This window comes from Anopheles aquasalis, chromosome 2, assembly GCF_943734665.1.
Source record: "Anopheles aquasalis chromosome 2, idAnoAquaMG_Q_19, whole genome shotgun sequence".
In the NCBI taxonomy this organism is placed as follows: Eukaryota; Metazoa; Arthropoda; class Insecta; order Diptera; family Culicidae; genus Anopheles; species Anopheles aquasalis.
Genome location: NC_064877.1, coordinates 80,525,647 through 80,543,677, shown reverse-complemented (window position 1 = coordinate 80,543,677; position 18,031 = coordinate 80,525,647). Strand labels below are relative to the sequence as shown.

At 48.6% G+C, this 18,031-nt stretch overlaps 1 protein-coding gene across 8 annotated transcripts in view; it reads left to right on the top strand.

The window, feature by feature from the left end:
• Nucleotides 1-18,031, top strand: part of LOC126572464 (serine-rich adhesin for platelets) — a 52,611-nt gene that overhangs the window by 20,333 nt on the left and 14,247 nt on the right. For all 8 annotated transcript variants that reach the window (XM_050231807.1, XM_050231811.1, XM_050231810.1 and 5 more), the window contains exon 2: nt 215-823. In XM_050231807.1, the coding sequence (XP_050087764.1) occupies nt 648-823 (176 nt within the window). In that variant the 5' untranslated portion in view covers nt 215-647. The remainder of the gene's footprint in view (nt 1-214; nt 824-18,031) is intronic.

The following is an 18,031-nucleotide window of genomic DNA, read 5'->3' as shown; positions in this document are numbered from 1 at the left end:
TGTTTGTTATCGTACGGTGCGATGCGATATTGCCGATGGATTAGTTCCGGATGGGTTATCCGCTTCCACTTCTACGTCACGTCACCGGTGTCAATAATCATCGACACCGTGGACGCCGAATGATTGTTGTTTTTTGTCTCGATAAACGGGAGTCCCGACAGAAAAATCTAATCCGCAATCTGTGTATCTGTTTTCTTTTCGGTTATCGTTTCAGGTTTACGCCGTAATCCGGCTGATGATCCACACTTCACCGCGTACGGACGGTTGCTGATAAGCGCGCAGTGTGCGTAGACGCGAACCGAAAACATCGGCCCCGGGTCTGGATACTCGCGAGAGGGTGTGTATCCAAGTGAGGGTCCCGGAAACCTGCGGAATTCAGTATGCCTTTTGGTGAGCCTTGTGTGAGATGTGGCCCCTGAAGTGACCGATCAATGTGGTATGTTTCTTGAAGCCGTGCTTTATCGTGCGTAAGTAAAATCTGCTCCCAGATCTGGTGAACGACGACGACGAGCGTCTAGTAGAGAGTGAGAACTTTCCGCGCAGCAGCAGCAGCAGCAGCACAGAAAATTCTAAAAAATCAGCTGCCGGCGTGTGTGTGCGTGAGTGTATGTGTGCGTGAACAATTCCCATTCCCGACGACACTGTGAATGACACTGATAGGGCCCAGTGCCCCCGGAATGGCATTTATGATGAAGAAGAAGAAGTACAAGTTCTCGGTGGAGCTGCACCTGGAGGAGCTGGTCGAGGTTCCGTTCCTCAATGCGGTGCTGTTCGCGAAGGTTCGGCTGCTGGACGGTGGTTCCTTTCAGGAGCACAGCAATCGGTGAGTACAAGTCGCTTGTAGCCAAACAACTTGCAGAAGCACGTAAGCTGCAAACACACAGCGAGACAGGTTCCGCCTTTCGCGGAAAGGCACTTGGCACGATGGCACTCCCTGGGAAGGAGTGGCGTAAGTGATAAGCACCCTTCTTGCTGCACGGGACCTTGGAAGCGCTGGCTGGTTTATAAGGAACCGTTACCACGTCATGAATTTCATGGGTGATGTCGAGGACTATTTGATTGTGTCGTTGGTATGGTAAAGTGGGATTTCCTGTATCGAAAATCGCAAACAATAGCGAACCATTTCATTTTTCAGTTTGAGTTAAAATTCTTCAAACTATCCACGATATTAAATAAGTTGTTCTGCATGATTATAAACACATGCGCATAAGTGGTTGTTCTCTGGTTTTACAAGGTCCAAGGAAAAAGACAATCGTGCTTTTTAAATTATTTTTAAATAAGTGACATTATTTGACTTGAATAGCTGATTTATGCATTTTCTATGCGAATCTAAATAGGCTATGGCTGACCAGCAATGCATGAACATTTTCAATCGCAGTAACGCTGGCGGAATATTGTAAATTTAGCAGCATTTTTCATAAAACAATTGGAAAATTGAAACAAAAAGAGTCGAATCTAAGTTCAAAAGTACAGGCAGCGCAAAGAAAAGACTAGCAGGAAAAAGGTAAAGTTGTTTACTGTGCTGTTCAAATGTTCAACAGCAGAAGCTAAAGCGGGAAACGCGCGTGACACCGCTGGAACTCTGTTAAACAAGTGCCCAATTCACACCGTAACGTTAATTCTCGGAGTTATTCATTCGAAAAACTGTGTTATTCCTCGCTTAAAATGTAAAACTGTGAGCATTACACACATCGCGCTTCCTCTGCTTCCCAGGAATGTGAAGGTCAGAACGGAAAACTTTCGGTGGCTCCACGAACTCTCTGCCAAAACTATCCTTAATATTTATGAGTGTTCCATAAATCTCTATCTGGTTTTAAAGGTCTCGGGATAGGTTTACAACATGTAATCCCATGGGCCCATGGTTCCCCGTGGTTGTGTTCCGTGTCAATCGATAATTTGGAGTTCCCCTAAAGTATGGCAGATTGTCTCGTGTCGGATTGGGCTCTGGCCAAATCTCTCTGGCCGTGTGCAAGATGGGGATTTCCGAGGACGAGAACGATGGGTGGTGGTGGTTGCTGTGCTCCACTTCAAAGCGGCACCACTTTCGGTCAAAGCCGTTCGGTTTCAACTTATGCACGGCATATAGCGAAGCGATCGAGCGACCACACCGCACGACCGCGAGCCAGTGACCTTCCTCCCTTCCTACCTCCCATCGTCGTCGATTCACCCCTAGGCGAACCGGTTCCATCCGCGGATCCGGTGATTGTTGGCAATTCCAAGGAGCGTCGCACCGACCTGACCGCTCCCTCTCTCGCGCTCTCTCTACGAAGCCTCTACGTCACAAACCACAAAACCGAGTGGACAACCCGCGCTTCACAAAAAAAAAGCTGGCTGGCTACAAAATGGCTACAACATCTCCGAGAGCCGTGATGTCCGCTCGTGCCATTACGTGCAGCTCCGAGCGAGCGAGCGCAGCTCAACCTTGAAACCACCGGAGAACCTTTGCGTCACGTCACGGCTTCACGCAAAACCCGTCCCGGGGGGTGGTTTTTATGTTGTGGCTGTGTGTGTCGAGTCAGTCGCCAATATTTTTTTTAGAGGATGCGAATCGTTAATTAGTGAACCGGCCAGTGGTGGTGCGATTATTTGAGTGCTGATCGCGCTTGGCTTGATTTTTGGAATCCCCAATCTAAGGAGTCTTGCTGTGCGTGATAGAATATTAACATTGAATTCCAAATTCAATATTCTACCAACCCATTCAACCGTTTGATCGACATACGGGGTCGACGATATACAGCTATTGCCTCCTATCCCGTGGCTCGTGTGCCCACGCCATTCAATTAGTGGACCATCGTCATGCGGTGGTGTGTAATTACATGAAACAGAAGCGCTTAGTGTGCCGCATTTTGCCTGGACGGACGGACATGCGGGCACGCGGACACGCGGATCAGTCCTGGCGACACATGTGAACCGCACCGGCTGTCTAATGTTGGCGCACGGAAACGTATCGTTGGTGATTAGTTTTGATCGGATACAACGACACATGGACGCATGCACGCTACCGGCTATTGCCCTAATCACAGAGCAACAGAGTGTGTAATCAGTCCGCGCCGAGACTTGTACTGCGTCTCTTGTGCTACTCCTGAGGTGTTTGTGGACACGGCAGTCAGGCCTGGCCGCTAATGTATTCATTCCGGCGTTGAATGGCACCAATCGAGGACCGAGGACACCTTCACCGGGTTTGATGGGTTTGGTATGGAGTTGATCAACTATTTTAGATCACGGCACGGCATCGGAAAGCAAGTTTCGAAGCAGTTTTGATCGTACTCTGCGGAACGGCTGATGGGTTTTTTTGGTGTCACCTACTTCAGTATTATGATGTTGGAATCGGAGACATTTCTCTTCTTCTTCTTCAGTGAATTTTAGGAGTAAATTGAAGTCAGCTTAGTTTTTTTTTAAATTTGTTTTCGCTTTGTTTATTGGAATTTATTTTGGATTTAAATATTCTAGCACGTTATTTGTGAGCTTAATTTTTCTTCTGACAATGCCAAGTTATTCTGATGCCCTTTTGGGAGTTTGAAATACAGGTCAGTCTCTGGCAGTTGTTCGATCTATTAATAATTCCAACCCGCTCCAGCTCGTTAACAGCTGGAACCTTCAACCAATCCAATCGAATCGATGCGTGTACTCAGTGCAACGCCCTGGACAACTCATTCGCCTCAAGGTGCATTCGCCAGCTAGAGAAGGAGCTATCCACTGAAGCCACACCGTGCAAGCTGAGCTCGTTTGTGTCCTCGTTGTGTTTTGATTAAGCGACTCGGAAATCAACCTTCGATCCATAATATCTGTGTTCCCCGTGTCTGTGCCACCCATAATTACGTGTCTCGCGTGAACGTCGGAGCTTAGACAAAACGCACACGTGTCAATGAACCACCGCTCTAACCTCGACATCGAACGTCCGACCCTTATTTGCATAAAATGCACTTCCGACGACCGCCCTCACCTCGGCCACGGTCAGCTCCCCCCCCCCCCCCCCCCCCCCCCCGGTGGGGAGAATGGAAATCCGTTCCCTTATTTTTATTGCCTTCCCGTCGTCGTTGTCCGTTCCGTCCGGGGGTTGCTTGCGGTCGACGAAGCAGCAGCAGCAGCAGCAGCAGCAGCAGCAACAGTGAGGCCATACGAACCGATGCCGCCTCCCCGCGATGCGATCGTTACGTTGCGTGGAATTAAGCCGCCGGAAATTCCATCACCATCATCATCATCATCATCATCATCAGGCGCTTCCCGCGCTCTGCCGGGGCCTTCGTCGCACAATCCTCACAGAATGTGTGTTCGTCGGTGTCATCGAGAGAGAGAAGACATCTTTTTCGGTAACCGGTACTTGACAGTTCCGGTGCGCGGACTCTCGGCATTCAAGAATTGATGCGCAACGCAACACGCGCGGAGGGAGAGATGGCTAGAATGCATTCTTCCTCACACTAGGACCCTGTTGTGGCCAGCGATGTGTCCGTGGTGATGGTGGAACGTGGGATGCATATACGAGTAGCAGCCAGTGGACGCCGTGTGGCCCTCCGGCTGCCGTTCGTTCTGGTCAGGCTATAAACGGCAAACGGCCTGGCGCATGGTTTGCGTTGTTTGTGTCGAGTTGTCTACGCGATTCAAATGACCAAATGACCTACTTTGGTTGGTCCGTACTCTCCGAGACAGGCAGAGGGCGACGACGACGACCGTGACCAAGAGGGGCTTGAATGAATTCTTTTATCAATGAGCAACGGCAGCAGCGGCTTGGTCGGCGTTGGATGGTTCCTGTTATGCTGAGAGCATTTCCGTAACATCCTTTTATGGTTTTGGATCAACTTTTGATGATAACTTGTTTGGTTTATTTAATTGTAATACTTTTCTCACATTACATAAACCTTTTGCACGGCATTGGTAGATATTATTGTTAAAAATCTTAAGAATTTTCTTATTTCTTGAAATGAAATATATATGAATAAGATTTGTAGCTTGCTCAGTTAGCTTTTTTCAAGTTTGACAGATCATCAGTCAGTTTTGTTTTGTTGAATTTTACAATCTAAGATGGCTGGTAGTGAAAACGAGTTCTCAGAAGAGAAAAAAATCTAAAAAAAAAAACAATCCAGCCATCTCGATTCGATCCGTATATTCACATAAATACGTCGGGATAACTAATTCCATCCACACACTCGTCCAACCCCAAAGGGAGCAGTTGCGAACGTTCCACCACACGTCCCAACCCTCCTCGCCCTCGAAACACACGTGTCGGCGATTCTTTTGTTATTCTTTTAGCACCACTAAAAGATTGAAATACGATAAAAGCGAATAGATTCGATAGGTTCCATCTGCACTGCCTCCTTCCTGCTTTGCATTTCGAGAACCAACCTCCGGGCATTGCTGCCGGGCATGCGAATTCTAATAATCGTTCGATGCTCGTTATACATATTTCATTTTGCCGATCCAAATCCTTGGGGACTAATTTTAGCCCTTCGTTTGCCAACCACAACCACACGATCCCCGCACCCCTCCATTCTGCCAGTCTCGGTGTCTTGCTTGTCCCTAGACCGGTTGCTGCTGGTGACCGCATAAAAATGGATTACAACATTCGCGGCAACATCTCGCCACCGCCGCCGCCGCCTCCAATGGATGTTTTTTTCGTTCTCGGTGGCCATAACATCTGAAACCCATCAGAGCTTCGATTGCTTAGCATGACGCGCGAGCACACAAGGAATGTGCGTGCTCTTGATGTTGTTACGGAAACCACGGACCATGGAATGGGAATGTTGTCACTCGCGGGCACGCTGGTCGCTTGTTGTTGCTTCGCTATAACGTTTTCCGAACCTCTTCGTTCGAGGGAAGTGCGTCGTGGTCACCGCCCGGGATCGAAATCGATCCATTGCCACCACCAGGACGCCAGGAGGGGACCGGCTACACTAATTTGACACTGAAAATTCAACAAACGTCCGGCGACGCTCTAAACAAACATCTCGCCATCATCGCCGTCGTCCGCGTCGATGTCGTCGTCGAATAACGAAGGGAACGTCGTCGCCGTTGTCGTCGTGGTCTATTTTTAATGACATTCTTTGGCGCACTTTACGCTCCCGGTTTTCCGGTACGGCGCAGACGACGACGACGACGACGGCGGCGGCGACAAGTGCCGCCAACTATTCTTGGCGCGCCGGACACAACGATGCGTAGCTCGCGTTCCGGACTTCTGTTGACACGTTTTTGTTTTTTTTTTTTTTATTTTCGCCTTTCTTTTTAATGTAAAAAATGTATTCCCATGCTTCGGTAAGGATTTGCTAGTTCTAAACGAAGAAGTGTTCCCACAAGGTTCGCTCCTGCCGTCACTCCAGGTGTTGACCTTCGGGCGCGGTACATCCGACAGCTCAAAACGACATTCACGATCGGTCATTCACCAGCCCAGCGGCCATTAGACGCGACTCTGGAGACGCTCGTTGACGCTCGTCTATCTCAGGGCTGACTGTAGTGACAAGTTGGCTATGGTTTGGCGCGACACATGGTGGACCCAAGACACAGTCTTCCCCACAGTCGATTACTAGCGTGGAGCGTGCGGTAGTGGTGGTGTGCTTGGGTGAAGCCAAGTAACGTGATACTTTCGCACGGTTCCTGGTCTCGTTTGCTGCACGCTGCCTGCCAGCAGTTACTTTGCAGATTTTGTTACTGCGGCGATGCTTGGCGATATACGGGACACGTGATTTTCCGTTCGTTGTACCAGATGGTTGGCTGTCGTTAGCCAATACGCACAAACGAACACACCGCAGCCGATATGTCGAAATGGTGTATCTCGAAAATCGATAACCAAGGACCCGAAGAACGGCTTATGCTCAATTACAAGCCAGGCGGAGAGAAAGCATAAAATTTTAGGGCACCATTCTGTAGCAATTAACGGAAGTTTTTGAAGGACGAGAGAAGGGGGCATTAATTGGTATCGTTAGACGTTTAATAAGTACAGATTCTATAGTTAAAATCGGGGGCAATTTGAAGCTTCTCTAGCGGTCGTCAGAATATTTGCATTCTAGTTCCTCCCAAGAATCCCTCTGGCAGCTGTCAGTGTCATTTGCGTATTTGGAATTTCAACGACTTTTCTTTCCAAGTTCTACTCTTTTAGTGCCTCTTAAACAGAGAACAGTGTTCAATTTTATCCATTTTTTTGATCATCTTTTTCCCAGAAAAGTAGTAACACTTGTACTCTGTGTTCTTGACGCTACTTCGCCATGTTGCAACGCTATCCAGGGAGCTGATAAAGGGGTTTCACGGCACCTGTTATCGGGAGAGAGAAAAAAGCATATTGCTGTCCGCTGCACGCTCACACGTATGCACGATATGCGCTACAATGACGCTACTCAACCATTAGTTGGAGTGCGAGGTGCGAGTTGTTTGAGGTGTCGGTGCGCCGTAGCGAAAAGGTAGTAACAGAAGGTACTACATACTATCGCACTATCTCTCATCCAGGAGGTGGAGGTGGGCGTGTTGTTGTGACACTATTATCCGCGATGCGACGCGACGCGACGATGTTCCTCACTTCCTTCCAGTCCACCGAAAGCGTGTGGCCGCGGACGGGCAAAATTAATGAAGAACATGGCGGCACGTGACATTTTCCCCCATCCCAAAGGGAGGAGACAGGGCACGGCGATCGCGATAATCCATGTTTTTGCTTTGTCCTTTGCATTTCCATTTGCACGACACACGTTGAAGCAGAATGTTTGCTTTGCCCCCCAAGAGAGGTGTGAAGTACACAGTAGTAGTAGGCCATTCGTTTGTATACAGCCTACTATTTTTTTATTTTTTTGCTGTCGGTTTGTGATGGAAAAGCCTTGAAGAAATGCGAATCCAACGTGGAATGGGCACGTCGATGTCACAGCAAGCGACGCGACGCCCCGTTCCACTTTTCCGCCTGTCAAATTCGCTATCGCGCGCGTCGATTTCGATTTTTCCCGAAATGCGGCGGTATTTTTGGCTCCATCTGGCTGGCCCCGCCGGTTCTTTTCGAGGTCGGGCACACGAAGTGGCCCCGTTTTTTCATGATCTGGGGAAGGGAAAAGTGGAGGGAACCCATCGACTGGATGGACAAAGGCGCGGAACAGAACTGTCTCTTCGAGCGCTCTCTCTCTCTCTCTGTCTCTCTCTCTTTTTTTGCTCGATGCCAGGTAGCGCTAAATACGTCATTGGATTTAGCTGACGTGTGCCGAGTGTGCCCAAGGGTTGGCCGAGGGGCACGGGGGGTGCACGTACCAAGTGACAGGGAAGGTGCACGTGCACCCGATATCGCGTCGCCGGAACCTTGGCGACGTTTAAACACACGTTGACATGGACCAGTCCGCCTGTTTTGCGAGAAAATCCGCAGAAATAAAAAAAGGGAGAAAGAAAAACGCTGCACGCTGGCTGGAAAATGGTTTTATATTTTTGGAGTCAAGGGGGGGTGGGGGGCACTGTCTCCCGCTGATCATGATGATGATGATGGCGATGGCGTAACGATTATGTAAGGTAACATTGAATTAAATTGTGTTCTCTGGCGCCACGTTCCACCGTCATTCTGCTTCGTGGATATTGGATTGCTGCCTGGTTCTTCTGTCATGTAATCGTTTAATTATTATGATTTCGCCGCTCTTACTTGGAAACTGGCAAAACAATAAAACATTGCGCACGGTCGTGTAAAGGTCGCGTTGGGTAGGGGAAGCGGGGGGACAGAGGATCTGTTCGGATTGCGCATGAATGGGCCACGGAATGGAATCGGTGAATGGAAACGTCCCCCCAAAAAAAACACGGGGAGGCACCCGATGGAGTCGTAACCTTTTTGCGGTGTGCTTCTTATGGAAATGATTTTCTTTCTTTCTTTTTTCCACGGGGGATCTTTATGCTCTTTTGGTTTGTTGGTGCGGTTTTTTGGGGGCTCATTTGGCTTTGGCTTTTTGGCTTTCTTTGGATTATTGCCTTCCTCGCTGGCAGCAGTGACCGTAAACTGGTTTTGTGAGGCAGTAAAGATCGTTTAATTTAGAATTTTTGGGCACATAAAATCAGCGGCTACCTCTTCGGGGATAGCTGCGTAGGGAACAATCCGTTGAGGTATCAAATTATGGGGGTGTTAAAGTCCTTTATGGAGAAAAGTGTATTTCAAGCGTGATATTGATACAGTCTCTAGCTGTTTGTTGATTTCTTTTTGTGTGACTCTTTCTCTCACTTGATTGATCATTTTTATAACTTCTCTTCTGCATTGAGTATGTAATGGTTTATCTGATTTTCAATAGTTGTATTGGTGGATTTTTAATTTCATCCAAAGTCTCTTCATTTTCTATATTATTCCACTAAATTTTATATCGTTCAGCGCCTACAAACTATTGGCAGGCTTTTTTAATTTTTTTTTCTTGTTCAGTTTCTTGTCCTTGTTGTCTGAACACAGTATAATAATTTTTCACAATTTAACAATGTAATAAAATAGAAAACCTTCTCAAAACTAAACGAATCAAACAGGAGCGAGCGGATCAAGGCGTAGCACCTGCTTCCAGATTCTAAATGAAACGATCACAGCTCACTTGGATGCTTTGCCGAATATCCTGAATCGATGCTCGTTTTGAATGACAGCTTAAACGCATCACTTACTGACAGCTGATCCCTGTCAATAGATGAAACCACAAGCCACTGGACTACCTAATTTGTTCGTTCGCCCTTCGAAGGGGCTATTCATCTTCATTTTCCCGAACAAATCCCACAACCGATTTTCCTCCATTGGACACACGAACACGACTAACAATCTTTCCCTTTTTCATCTTAGACAATCGCCTTCCGACGAGTTTGTTCTGATTTACATTTCGCTACTCACGTGTGCGTGCTCTTCTCCCTTCCTTTCACCTCCATCTATCCTCTCTGATTGTTGCGTGGAGCTTTGAGTAAGAAAGTTAATTAATGTGTGAACGTCGATGGAGAGCTCCAAGATGGAGGAGAAGACGTTTCGATGCGCTTGGCGGCGTTTTCGCTCCATTTGCGCACATCGGTCGTCGGTGTGTCTCTCGGTTCAGTTGCCTCGAAGGGAAAATCACAGCCTCTAGCTCGGTTTGGCATCTTCTCCAACTCCGTACTGTATCTCATGCTATCTATTAGTGCTCTACGAAGACCAGCCGTGTGTGCTGCTCGTGGTGGTGGTGGTGGTGCTGGTGTGTTGCTCTAGCACGATACCATCCTCTCCGTTTTCCCGTGTCATGTCCTCTGCCACTCCACCACCAAACAGCGAATGGACTGGTGATCCCAGAGACAAATGTAATTAGCGAAGCGAATCACTCGCTCCACCCTCAAATCGATGCAGTCTGCTCTGTGGAAGTGGCATGGGTTCCGTTGGCAACTACGACGTGACGCGGGCTTTGTGTCTCTGTATTTTATTGCCCATTTTTGGACCAATTAGGCCACTGGAGGGTCATAAATCAACATCAGCATCATAAGCCTATCGCTGCTGAAGTCTGCTGCCGTTGTTGCGCAATAATAATGGCAAAATCAATACAGAAATGCATTTATTAAATCGTCGCTCTCATCTCTGACTTTGATCTCCACCTTCGGATGAGAGAGACCTAGCGCTGGCCACGGTGTTCGTTGCGGTGCATGCGCTCCGTCGATCGCATCATCTTCGCATCGTCATCATCGTTAGGCCACGTGTTTCCCATCTCCACCCTCTGTGTGCATGGGTTCACCCGTTCTCTGGCTGCGCAAAATTGAATGTAGATTTTATAATTTCCGTGAAGCGCACGCCCGCACGTTCTCGCCTCCCGGATTTACCGGATTAGGTGGAGGTCTCGGTAGGTTTCAACACCAAGCACCACGATATGTGCTCTCGCTAGCGGGCCCTTCGAACAAGGAGGGATTCGACGTTGAGATGCCATTTATCCAAAAGTCGGTCGCCAGGCGCACAACTTGGAGTGCTTCTGCCCTCAATCACCCCGAGTTGTGAGCAGAGAAAGTGTCCAGAGAGCAACGACAGGTCCCTGTTTCCTTCAATGGGTAAAGCACGCGCCATTTCAGGTTGCGAGAGCTGATCAAACATACAACGCTGACGTGGTTTGCTTTGATAAATGGTACCAGCGCGCGCACCTGCATATATCGTGCCTGGAACACTGATAAAACAGAACCACCGGGCCTGTGGGCATGTTTCCACATCGCTCGCTTTTGCATCGTCACCTGCATCGCGCATCAACGCATTGCGTCCCGCGGCGCAGTGGCTTTCGATTTCGCACTAATTGTAGGTCCGGTTACAGGGTTATTAGAAGGGAGAGAATGGCAACGGAGTGGAGATATGAAACAGCCGCCGCTGCCGCTGACTACTGATAATGATGTGGATGATGCGGATGATGATGGGAAAGTGCACGCGCACGTGACACAACCACAAGCGGATGGGAGCTGCGCGATGCGCGATGGAAAATGGAGTGGAATGGATGGAAAAACTTGTTGGATGGAAAAGCGAAAAGCTTGCCGAACGTGGGAAGTGGAGTGGATCAGAACAACCTTTTAAGAACCTCTCGCTCTCTATCTCAGAGATGGAGAGATGGTTCGCCTTTGATGCTTCTTGGCTTTACCGAGGGTGGTAATGGATCCCGACTCCGAAAGGGACGAAGGTTGTTAGGAGTTCTGTAATTATCTTTAGAAAGAGAATAAAAAAATCATACGGCACTAGAGCTCGCCCAAGTGGAAGCGAAATCCAATTTGAAGAGGATCATAATGATTAAATTTTGACCTTTTGTGGATCTCGGGTTTTTTTTTTCTTTTCTGAGGTCTGGGGTCATCAAACGAACGATGGAAGAAGGTCGCTAGATAGATGCGTCTTCTCATTTGCTTCTTTCCATTTTGCTCTCTCTCTCACAAAAAGGGGAAACTCTCCGGTTGCACAATGCTGTGGGGCTGAAGTTGCTGCCTTTTATGCACCGTTACGCCATTTCGGTACTCCAGTACAAACCACCACCCCGGATCCACTTAATACCATCTTCGTGCGAGCCTAGTCCCAGAATGTGGGTCAGTCAGGTCGGTATGAAACATATCCATCTCGCCTCATGCATCCCGGGCATCGGACATCTCTATTCTTGTGCCCAGCGTTTATGTTATTGACCGATGGTCTCAGGGTCTGAGAGTTCGGAAAAAAGGGTGGAGGCACACCGACCGAATCTCCACTTCTCTCGCCCGAGCGTACGAGTATCTTCTCATCTGCTGCTGGATTCCAGCAAGCGGCAAAAATGGGTTATTTCAATATTTATGCATCACATTTTTGTGTGCGCGGCGGTGTGTTTCGGTGTGCGCCAACCACTCGCTACTCTCGACGCCAAGCCCGTAAAGCGATCTTCTGCGATCGTCTGGATCGCTGCATTCCTTCGCCGAAAGTGAAATACCGCATGTGCGCGTCCATCTGCTCCGTCCGTTTGTGCTGTGAAGCTCGTTGTTTGGAACCGGGATTGGTGGTTGCCCGGTGTTGTCCCGGTCATCAACAACAACAACGAAAACCTTCTGCTAGTCACGCCGACTAACGTGAAACACACAATGGGGTCCGAGATGCGCTGCCATCCCGTTAAACATCGCGCATTAGTGGCGCATCATTTGACCGCACTCGATGTTGGATGGATGCTGTGAAAGGTAGCTGCATGGCGTCTTACGTGTTGTGCACTCTAGCACCAATAGCACCCCGCCTGGACACCATGGACTGGACATCAATTACCCTTTCGCTTGTAATGAAGTTGCGTCACCACGACAACGACCTCGAATGCGCTCTAAGTAAGTGTCTGATTTGGCGTCATCAACAGCTTCTTCTTCAATATCTTCAGCTTGAGAAAAAAAACTGAAATGAAGCGCGCTGAAATTAGCTTCCCGGAATGGTCCGGTTCGGTAGGCTTTGAAGGTCCGCAGCAAGTCCAGCGAGCAAGACTTGAATTAGCGTCACAAATCTCGCGTGACCTGTTGCGTCATTGGTCGCACTACCGTCAGTACGATGGAAGCGAACGAAACGTCGCAAAACTAAGCCACTAGAGCAGTAGACTGCTTCATTTGGCATCTCCTAATTCTTCACCGGCGAAGCTCGCTGTTAGAATATCGCAACCAGATGCTGACACTGGCCCCCGGTGGTGTCGGTTCACACTTCTTCACGCGTGCACACCGAGCTGGATCGCTGGTCTTTTTTACGCCTTTTTCGTACGATGTTTTATGTTTCGCGCTTCGGAGTGCGCTGGACGCGGGAAAAATGGTCCAGCAGTTACCATAAATCATTCGCCAGTTTTATTGCGTCGCAGGGACTGATGTGCTCGCGCTGGCGTGTGTTTCCAGTTCTTCTCGGCCGAGTCGTCCGAGAGTCCAATCGTCGACTTCTTGAGAGTTTGCGTCGCCAGGGAGGGGAATTCGAAACGTTCGAAGCGTTCTGGCGCTTTCGGTTTCAGCGCGAGTCGAGCGCAGGTTCTCTGCAGTTTATGATGGTGGATGAGGTTTTTCCAGCCAGTGTTATTGCAGATGAAAACCACAATATATCTCGGTGAAGCAACACCAAAAATGGTAAATGGGCGACCGAGAGCACCTCCTCGCCACGTTCTCCGATGACAGCCAGATAATGCAAATGATCTTCTGGTTGGTAATGGGCGCGAGATGGTATTCTGAGCGTATCCACAGACTCCGTCCCCGTTCCAACTCATCTGTAAAGTGAGGCGAGCGGTGGGTTTCAGAGTCTCAAAATAGTGTCCCATCGGTGTCAAGAGAAATTTAAGATCCGGGATCACTTGGTTCTTTTAAAATAGCAGCATAGGTTGTGTAATAACGTCAACTTATATGATAGCATAAATTTGAGGGAGTAGTTTGTGGTAGAATCTAAGCTATCGCTCCAAAAAATCGTTGAATGTGGTGACCGAATCATAGTAATCACTGAAACATATAGAAGTGCATCATAGTGAGCATTGCTACTTACTTACTTTCGGTGTTAATGCTGTAACTCTTCATTCCATCTTAATTAAATTAAGCAGGCACACTTTTCGACAACTTCCAACTTTTTGTCACCTATTAGTACGTCATCTCCGACCTTTTTTTTCTTGATCGCTCCTTGAGTCGTTGCTGTAAGATCCTAAGTTTGGTCTTTGCTTCGTTCAACTAGAGTTTAAGGTCATTCGCCGCTTGCTTTATCTGTTTATAATAATATCTGTATCATCAGCTTACACTTAGATCTGGCTTGACATGAATGTTATAGAGTTAATGGAGTTACCTTATAGGTAGAATTCCTTTACACAACTCCTATACTACTAAACGATCAATTTGATCGCGATTTGGCTTCTGGAATTTTCACTTGCACCTTCAAAAATCGGTGAAGCATTTAAACTCCACTGATCCCAAATCAAGCGATTCCATTTATCTTTCTCACTCCATACCTGACGTAACGATCGAATTGGTGCTTGGTGGATGATCGTAAAGTTAGCGAATGGCAATGGCTACCAGCCTATTGGCTACGATTTCGCTTTTCACCCCTCGTTCCAGTGCGAGCAGTTTTTTCGGTCATAAAACCTCACGGAATGACAAGCTCACGGTGTGTCTGTATGCGTCTGAATCCTTTTCCATTTGATCAACTCCATCCATTCATCCATCTATCCGGCGTCCTTTATCGACTCGCACGAAACGCTTTCTGCACACCACCACCATCGGAATCGGTCGAGTTCGAATAGATTACGAGCGCGATCGCGTCACATGCGTGGTGTCATATCATCGTCACCCCGCATCCCCTGTAAATGGTGGATAAAAAGGCGAAATTGCGGATCAATGTCAACTTCAACCTTCAAGCGGTGCTGCTGGATTGGTGAAGAATCAATTTCATTTTGCCACAAACTTGCAACGGTTGTTGTTGGCGCTCGCACACAAACACTTCATAAAACCATAAGCTGCTGCTGTTGGGTGCGAATGGGATTGTGCAAGCATCGTGAGATGCCTCACCTTACGGTGGATCCGCATCAGCGGCACCATCAGCACCACGCACGAGTTGTGCTGATGAATGCTCGGTGCATTTTGCATTCCGTGACTGGATTAGAGGTGTCAAGGAGGATGACCTCGACCGATGGGCAACGTGATGGCAGCCACCTTTTGGCCTTCCCTCTAACCGGCTTCCGGCAGCTTCAGTGATTCCGGACAGAGGGAGAGAAACAGAAGATCAAAGTCTTCACCTTACCGGCCTGACGCGCTAATTAAGACAACTTTGTTGTGCCAAAAATGCAACAATAGCGTCGTCCCGGGATTCGTGAAGATCAAGGAGTTCATAAATCTTCGGACAGTATTTCCTTCCCCTTGCGGCAGTTCCAAGGAGTTCCACTGAAGTCAACCTCTTCTGATAACCTCCAGCTCTGTAAAGACCACGTGACCGGGGTTTCGAAAGTGCCAATTACTCCCACCCTCGCCACGTGATATGCCACCCCCTCCGTGCCGGCCATGAAACAAATGTTCCAACATATTTCGACCGTTCAACCGAAACAGACACTAGCGTGGCTCAAAAGCGTGCTGCTGCTGCTGCTGCCGCTTGTAGCATTCCGCCATTTGAACGCTCGGGGTTTCGGCACTACCAAGGCTACCGGTTCCGGTTGAGCAGGAAGAAGAAGCGGGGAGGGAATTGAGGAGGGGACAGTGCGCCGTAACCTTCGCCGTTTTGCATTACTAACGAGCGCGACCATGAAGCGCGTCGCGTGGTCCGTCTCTTCTTTGGTCCAATGTGGTGCCTCTTGGTATTGCACGAAACTGGTGCTCTCCAGTTTTGGACTAAATGATGTGGCCGTCCAGCGACGACAACGTCACCGTATTGCATCATCGACCAGAATGGGTACCAGTGGGGCAGCGTCGCACGCTCTCGGCCTCTTCACGACTTCAAGTTCAATGTTGATTCGCAAACTGGAAGCAGCGGAGGTTGATCTCAGGGTCTCGATGCACCTTCGGCGATGCTTCCCTTTACTGTGAAGTAGATATGCAAATGTGAGAAACGAATGGCAGGCCTGAATGGCACGACCACGTACACAAACACAAGTTGCTGCCGCCACTGCTTCTGCTGTTGTTGATGATGATCAGATGATCGGATGTCCGCGATTGACATGCCACTAAAGCTGCTACCCGCGAGGCGTGGCGAGGTCCACAAGTGCATTGCACTCGTTGCGTTGTTAGATCCGTAGCGATGGTGAGAAAGTCACGTTGTATAATTGGTTTTTAGTCGCATCATCATCATCCCCTTCGACTGTGCGATCGACGGGACCAGGAATGGCTCATCTCATCACCGCCCTACGATGGTGTGTTCCCTATTTTTATAGCATTACACCGGCAGTCGTAGCAATTGATAGTAAACAAAAAAAAACGGCACGACACGACACGTTGCGGTGTGTAGGATGTAGAATCGATTGTTGTGCTGCTTTGGTGCTAAATGGAAAGGTATCTCTCGCTCGCGATGCAACACGCGCCGGTCTTTCGATTTACAATGAGTCGTGGATCTCGTTAGACTCGATTTGTTGACCTGCGATGACACATTCGTGGGTATTTGTGTGTGCCAGTGAGGTCGGATTCGATTTCGGTGATCTGAATGGGCAGAGCGCATACCGATAGCGTTACGTCATCGTCATCCCGTACCCGTTCGTGCGAGAGATGGTTATTTTTACCGTACCTTCCTGAAACATGATCCTAATGATGATTGAATGAAGAGTTTTTGGGTTTGATTCCTCCCAAACATGAATATCCTATTCGGGAATCGATGCTCTATACTCTCTTGATCGCTCACTGCCCTCTCTGTTCTTACTACTTCTGGAGAAAATTGTTGATGGATGATACCCCAAGACGCGGTGTGACATCGGCCAGTGACGGATTTCTTACCTTTTTTCTCGTATTTTTTTTATCTTCTTCTGCTTCTTCTGCGGCATCACTCACCGCTGGCTGACTAACTTTTCTCATTAATTAGCTGCTTGATGAGAACGAGACGAGATCCCTTGCAGGAGCCAGCAGGAGCAGCAGCAGTAAGCGATGCTAATGGGCCTGTAATGTCCGCTACTATGACCTTCCCTGCCCCGGGAATGACCGTAATTAAACCTTGAGGAGGGTTCCGCAAGTAATGCATTTAATTTCTCAACTCAAAAATCCAGCCAGCTGTTGTTTGGTTTAGTTCGTGATTCCGGTGGGCCCCCCCCTTTGGGGAAACATCTGTTCAATCGTAATGATTGATGTGAAAAACTGTGTAATCAAATTAAAATTGGAATTAATTATGTCCCATAAATGTTTTCACTTGCATCACGTGCTCCTGTCGGGTGTCTCGAAATCAATAATGCATAGTAATGCAAATGACATCCAAGGAAGGGAGTACCGTTCTGACGCAGAGAACGCTGAAGCGTGCCACAAGCGTTTTGAACGAACAGTTTGGCGGCACCCCCCCCCCCTCCCCTTCAATGCCTGGGCCCACGTGTCCCGCGACCGCAACATGATTTATTACCATTTGACCGACCACACGACCACCACGACGCCATTACCCACCTGGTGGTGGCTCAAGCGTGATTGGGATCGAATCGAAATTTCGTTCTCTGCTGCTGCTCGCTCGCGCCCTTCACGCACGATCCTAGTAGCCACCCGCGTCCCCGTTTCGCCTGTCGAACAAATGTCAAACACCTTTTTCTTGAAATGTCAAACAACACAATTCACTCTCTCGCAGCGCCAGCACGTGCCGCCATGCCAGGGTGCTATGAATTATGCTCTCTGGCTGGTCTTTCACTCTCTCTCTCTCTCTCTGTCTCTTCCTCACACAAAATACAAAAGTCACTGACCGTATCACCCTCGCCAGTTGGTATCACCCGGTTTTTGGGACAGGAGAGCGGACCGGACGCCAGCAAAGCAAACCGCTGCTGCTACTGCTAATCTCTCGCTACGCTCCACTGCCCTTTTTGGCCCTCATTGTGATGCCAGAGGAAGGCGGAATGGCTGGCGGGCGGAATGGTAGTAGGTTTTTCCTTTCTTTTTCCTCCACAGCAAGCACGCCATAAGGGTCACACCTCAGGGTACACCTGCTCGACGGGGGACGGGCTACCACCAATTTATTCGATTTTTCACAACT